The sequence below is a fragment of the Poecilia formosa genome, unplaced genomic scaffold (genome assembly GCF_000485575.1).
Source record: "Poecilia formosa unplaced genomic scaffold, Poecilia_formosa-5.1.2 Scaffold448, whole genome shotgun sequence".
Classification (NCBI taxonomy): Eukaryota; Metazoa; Chordata; class Actinopteri; order Cyprinodontiformes; family Poeciliidae; genus Poecilia; species Poecilia formosa.
In genome coordinates this window covers 76,379-83,124 of record NW_006800387.1, presented here as the reverse complement: position 1 = coordinate 83,124, position 6,746 = coordinate 76,379, and the positions used below count along the sequence as shown (strand labels likewise).

Genomic DNA, 6,746 nt, shown 5'->3' with positions numbered 1-6,746 from the left:
GATGGCCCAAACCGAACCAGACTGAAAATCTGTTCCATGTTTTCTCAAAAATATGGACGTAAATCCCAGCGGACGGTGAGCTGAAATGAGAAAAGCTTTTTTTGTAAGAAATGACTTGAGTCTGTCTGACGTCAGCATTACCTGATTCGTTCTGCTTAGTCTGGGAAAAAAAAAAGTTTTTCAACAAGATCAGACTAAATGTTTTGTTTCAAACATCTCCGCTTTGAATAGGGGCTACACAAGTAGACTGTTGGTAAAAGTGTAATTTTTAAGACAGAAATAATTACAGACACTAACATAATTAATTTAAGGCTAATTGTTAATGTAGCTCTGACTCCATGAAGACAGATTGACGAGCCATTCTGATCCATCGCTGTCTTAAAAAAAAAAAAAAAAAAAAAAATCGCTGCTTTCATTGACATTCCCAGGAAATAACTTAGGATAATTGTTACTTGCACAATATGGTCTTAAGTGGTTAAGTTATCATACTGACCTACAGAAATAGCACAATGTGCCTTGAACACTGGACTGTGACATACTGTAAAAAAAAAAAAAGAAGAAAAAATTAATCAATCATAGCTTAGGTTAAAATGCTGCAAATAAAAACTCCGTGAAAAGGAGTTTTGTGTGAAAGTTATGATTTGTGTGTGGATGGCCTCTGCAGTGCACTGCAAGATAATGTGCAATAATACTAATGACTAAGAATTCAGAGAACAGAAATCAGAACTGAGCAAGTGTTGATGGTGTTCCCTTTTAAACCTGACAACGCAGAGCTGCTGCCCCAGCACCGGGCTCTCAGAACAATGTTTGCTTTAAGCCTTTTAGCAGAACAGCGTTCCTCTGTAAAGAAAGTGAAAACATGGAAACCAGCGACAGCTGAAGCAAACTGTCTATTTGATCCCTTTACCATAAATGCTACAGTCCAACATTTTGGGGGTATCATGTCGAACCCTATCAACGTTCTTCAACCAAAAGTATCTGAGCCTGTAATTTTATACTTTGCAAATTTCTAGTACTATTCATAGTTGTTATGTGGAAGCTGTATTTTCATGACTACTGCTTCTGGGAATTCTGGAAGCTAGGTTCTCGTACGAGCCTTAGTGGCTTAGGAAGTCGATGCTAGCTTTGACGGTGCGTCCTGTGGACACGTCTATAGCCATGGCTCGAATCTCTGTGTCACCGAACTGCATGAGGGTCTGGATCTCACGGCGTGGCGCTGAACTTTCTGTTCCACTGACATCTAAGCGAAGCGTCCCACACTTCCTGACCCCGGGCTCACTGATAAACCCTGCGCTCTCCTTCTCCGAGCAATAAACATGGATAACTATCACCTGCTGGGAAGGCTTTGCTGGCGTATAGCTGCGTTTCACCATCTCACCCAGTGCCACAGATTGGTCAGCAGCAATGAAAGTATCGAAGACGTCGGTGCACCAGCGGGTTCCGTCCTTTATCAGCAGTTTCTCCGGCGGGTGCTTGCCCTCCACAAATCGATTAAGGACACCTACCCCATATGTTAGGGGTGAACGACGCACTTTAATGACACTGGGATCCAGGCCAAACAGCACAGCACCTTTCAGGATGGTTAGACCAACGTCGTGCGGGATGATGATTCTGGAGCGGCCCTGCAGCATGTTCTGGACAGCCTGCTGCAGCAGGGCAGACTCGGCAAAACCTCCAACCAGGAATAAGAATTTAATGTCGCTAACTTCTGGCTTCTCAAAGAGTTCAGCTGGAGAAGGCAAAGAAAATGAACGAGATTAGCAAAAAACAAAGTAAACTCATTACTATGATGATGTTGAGTTAATTGATTCAGTGGGGAAAATCCCATAGTAAAAGCAAGGTTTTAAAAGTAAATGAATGGTGGCAGAGTTAGGCTGCCTTCACACTGCAGCCTGATGAAGTACTTCAGTAGTAACTTCTCCCCCCTATACGGCGCCCCTGCCTGCTAATGTCAAAAAACCCCACAATTTTGCAATTGCTGTGTTTCCGTTAAATAAGAAATTAAATTAAAATCACACATGAATAAGCTTGTTCACATGATGTCATGAAAAACCACGGCAGCGATGGATGTAAGCAGTTACACAAGATTATATTCATGATTCAGCTGGCACTCATCAACTATCGGCCATCAGAGGAGACATCGGCGACAAGCCCCTGACACCTGGGAGCGGCTATGTGTGCGGCGTTCTGGGGAATTTGTAGTCGGTGGTTTTTACATGGTTTTAATCAGAAGTATTATCTGGTTGTTGAGCATTTTTCTGGTGTGAAAACACAAGATTTTTTTTTTTTTTTTCCGAAATTCCTGTTTCAGTTATGAAAATTTATTTTTGTAACTTCAATTTGCACAATCCTACAGCTAATGGAAATGCAGCTAATGTTTATCTTGGCTGAGGAATCTACAAATTATCCTGGCACAGTGGTTTTAGGGCGTGAGCTTATCTGTCTTACTGTAAGAAAACTGGCCTGCTGAACAAAAACTACTAAGAGAATAATTTTGTTTCAAGAATTACTTCACAATATGCAGAAAAATTATTTCAAGAGCTGCTCTGTCTGGAAATAATACAGTTCCTAAGCAGCAACATATGTGTTTTAATCTTTGATCTCATAAGTAGAGCTTACTGAGATGTTGGATGATATGGTCTATGGTCAGTTTGAAGAGGGTATTCATTGCATCTGGACTCATCCTCAGCATCCCTTGAGATGACCATTTAACAAAGTCCACACTAAGGAGGAGAAGAAAAATCTGCTTAATGCAAAGTCCACAGCATGGCTGAGTCAAATAAATCTTCTTTCTTTTGTCTTCGTCATGAACCGTCCTGTGGCACTCAGGCAGAGTGTGGCAGATGTCACGGTCGGACGGCTGGGGAAGCAACTGTCCTGTCAAACCACACAAAATAAACCTGGTATTTATTTTGTGTGGCTGAGCTGTAATATAACCATAGTCAGTAAGGCTTCAATAATAGTAAAGAGGCAGCAATTAAACTGGAAACTATTTTAGTGAATATTTACAGTCAAGTACAAAATTCTTCATAGACCCTCACAGTTTTCCACTTGAAATGACTTTCTTTCTACAAAGATGTTTGTTCTGACTGGAAATGAGAAAGGTACAGATATTAAACGATAATAAAACAATGTGAAGGAATACTTATTTTTAATTTACACTTTACCGAAAAGGCAAATGTTGGAAATGATTATTTCAATTATCTCCTTTCCATCATGCTGAATCTTTAGATCCCACCACCAGATTCATGTCAGGATGTGGGCTGGACTTCTCCAAAATGCTAATATTACATTCAGCTAGAAGAAACACATTGCTAAAATTAAAAGAGTATGTAATAGAGTAAAAGAGTACATCCAGGGGAATGGGCAGAGCTATTTAAACATTTGTTTTTACTCTTCAAGCTATTGCTTTCACGTCTTTTAGGAGGATGCTAAAATCTACCATTGAAGATATTTCTCATTTCCAAAATAGAAGTTGACACTTGCCCCAAGACTTTTAAAATCTGTGAACTATCTCCCTAAGTTGAATCACTTCAGGTAAACTGAAGAGATTCAGTAAGGATAGTGGCTATCCAAACATACAACTGATCCTGCAGGTATAACTTAGACAATGTGTGGATTATGAAAGCCACAATAAAGTCCATTCACTTGTGCCATCCTTTTCTGATGTTCAAGATCTACTGAAGTCACATGTTGTGTGAGGTCTCCATTCTAGACAAATGGCTCATTAAACACCCAATTTAATATGAAATTTATGCCCACAATGAATGGATGTAAACATTTGATGATTTCTACAGCGTTCCAGTTCGCACTCACTTGCTTTTGCGCAGAGCGTGGTCGACACTGTGACCCCGGAACTTCTTGTAGTAGTCAATGAAGGAGAAAGGCAGGTTGATATTGAGAGGGTTGGTCCTCTCAGGGGCTGCCGCTCTCTTCCGAGACTCAAATGCAATCATCAGGTCCACCCAGGCGGCTGGCCTCTTAATTTTAAACTGGTCGATGAAATCCTGGCCAAAGATCTTACACAGCAACTTCTCAAATTCATAATCAACCCCGATGGAGCCATAAGGTCCACCTAAAGAAAAAACATGGGCTGACGTAAAGAATCATACAACTATACATGTGATGACTGGCTTTAAAAGTAGCTTCTTCCCACACAATTTACCCGAGGCCTTGTAGAGTTCTTTTAGATGTCCTTCTGGAAGACGGATTTGATGGACAGTCAGGTCCACTGTTCCTCCCCCACAGTCCATTACCACATAACGGTCGCCTGTAAAGAGAACAAGCAACGACCGTAAAGCAGCAGCAAACCAAAGGCATGCACTGTTGGATGTTTTCTACCAACATCCTTCCTCAAAGGACTGCTCCAACATACAGTGAATTCTTATTCAATTTGATAACATTCTTACTTAATCAGCTTCCAGCTTCTAGATGTGCTTTGAGAAAATAAATGTTGTCATCAACCTTCTCTAGTTGGTAAACCCTGGAAAGATTTATTTATTTTTTTTCCTAAATTTGGGCTGTCTGCTAATTCAGAGTACTTATCCCAGGGAGACATATCATTGCTCTTTTGCTCTGTAGTTTGTTGTATTTTCATCCTGAACAACAGTTACTTGTTCGTCCAAGCTGTCATTTTTCAATGATAGCTTGACAAACATTTTCAAAATATAACTGTAGAGGACAATAATAAAGATGTGTGTTGCAATCATGTGGCACAAATTCCCCAGAAAACTTTGTTTGTGAATATGCCAAACCCATTGTTGTGGCCTATCCAATTCAAGTTCCTTACCAGAGATTGGCATACTCACTCGCACCATTCTCTTGGAGCTTGCTGTTACACTAAAAAAATAATATTTTTTAGAGCATACTTTACTGCTCCTACTGGTTTGTTTGTCCTTTCTTGCATTCCTCTGAATGCCAAACTGCATTTCTCTTGCCAGGAGGATATTGACAAAATACAGCCTTCATTCACATGATGAAACGGCAGATGAAACGGCATCGGTTGAACATATTCATCCATCTAAAAAAGGCTAACAAGCCTGGTAGTGAACTGTTGTGCTGGCCAATTTATGGTTTTAGTTTTCATCGGCTCCCTTCATGAAGCATGAACGGAACTAATTTACCAAATAATTATCAAGATATCTTGACTTACTGACCACTGCCCTTTCTCAGTGGACATTATCATTATGGCAGATATTTTCTGTTCAACATCTTTCAAGTCAAGCCTGTTGTCCAATTCTTTACTATCCTCACCAAGCCGAAGCTCTTGTGAGGATTTTGGACCAAAAACCTTGTACTTTTTGCTCTTGGATGTTTGCTATAAATGCAAAGGAATAATATTGTTCAATGTTTTCAAATCCTGTACCTGACATGGAAATGTCAAAACTTGCTCACTTTCTAGAAACTGCCAACATACCATCTTCTGCTTTCGAGTCGGTTTATTGTCTTATCCAAATCCATGAGAATGTCAACAATCAAATATAGTCAATTTGTAAATGACTAAAAATTGGAGAATACATGTCACAACAACAACAACAACAACCTAGCAGGTCTTTTGGGAAAAACAAACTGACCAGAAAAAAGTGATACACATTTCTTTTTCTGCCTCTGAAGTAGACTAACAATTTTTTAAATTTAAATTTTCTTATTAAATCCAATATGGAGTTTTAAATTTTTATTGTAAATTTTCAAATAACTAAGCTCTGTCATATCTCAGTGGTCAATGTTCTCAATAAAGAATTCCTAGATAAGCTAAAAATAGATTGCAATATAAAGCTTTTACTTATCAGTCTACTTAGTTCTATTGTTTCTCTGTTTAGATTTTCTTTTACTGATTTTTTATTTTTATTTATTTTTTGTTTAGATCTTGCTATTTAGTTAATTTCGTTTGTTCATTTATTCTCATTGATTGTGCTTTGGATCCATTTCCTTAGATTAGTGTTTCTGTTGACTTTTAGTTGCAGTTTTTTTTGTTTGTTTTAGTTGTCTCTATTTTATCCCCTCTCCCTCAGCCTGTTTTCTGCTCCCCTGCCCAGCTGCATGTCATTTCACTGTTGCCCTCTGCCTCCACGTTCACTCGGCTGCTTTCCATTCTCATCTGATTAGCCCCTCTGGTTTCCTGTCATTTCCACACATTTCTCTGTGTTTTTCATTCTGCCTTACTCCTCACTGCCACCTCACTGTAACTCAGGCGTCTCTGATCAGGTTTCTGGGTGTTTTCCGTGTTCATGTTTTTGAGCTTTGTTTGGGCAGTTCCACTCCAAGTTGTTTGGCCACCGTTCAGTGTAAGAGTTTCTTTTTCATTTATTCAAAATGCCTTGTTCTCCAGCTGAAGTCTCTGTGCTTTAGTCCCCCAACACTGGTCCGGAAGATACACTGCCCTGTATGTTTTAGATGTCTCTGCTTTAACACACCTGACTCAGATGATTGCAGCAAAAGTCTGTAAATCGGCCATCAGTTGAAATCAGGTGTATTGATGCAAGTAAACATCTAAAACACCAGGGTTTCCCCCAGTGTATTATAAGCCTGGCGGGCCACCAGGCTTTACTTGTGCCCCCACCATTGCTGAGTTTTTCCAAGTGTTTTAAAAAATGTTTGTATTTTTAAAGACTTTATATTTGTTATGCAACTATAATAATCTTAAATTTTCCATCCATCCATCCATCCATCCATCCATCCATCCATCCATCCATCCATCCATCCATCCATCCATCCATCCATCCATCCATCCATCCATCCATCCATCC

The 6,746-nt window shown here is 39.6% G+C and overlaps 1 protein-coding gene across 3 annotated transcripts in view; it reads right to left on the bottom strand.

The window, feature by feature from the left end:
- Positions 1-6: 6 nt before the first annotated feature.
- Positions 7-6,746, bottom strand: part of hspa12a (heat shock protein 12A) — a 43,033-nt gene continuing 36,293 nt past the window's right edge. For all 3 annotated transcript variants that reach the window (XM_007577608.2, XM_007577609.2, XM_007577610.2), the window contains 4 exons: positions 4,166-4,270; positions 3,817-4,075; positions 2,620-2,723; positions 7-1,729 (listed from right to left, as the gene is read on the bottom strand). In XM_007577608.2, the coding sequence (XP_007577670.1) occupies positions 1,098-1,729; positions 2,620-2,723; positions 3,817-4,075; positions 4,166-4,270 (1,100 nt within the window). In that variant the 3' untranslated portion in view covers positions 7-1,097. The remainder of the gene's footprint in view (positions 1,730-2,619; positions 2,724-3,816; positions 4,076-4,165; positions 4,271-6,746) is intronic.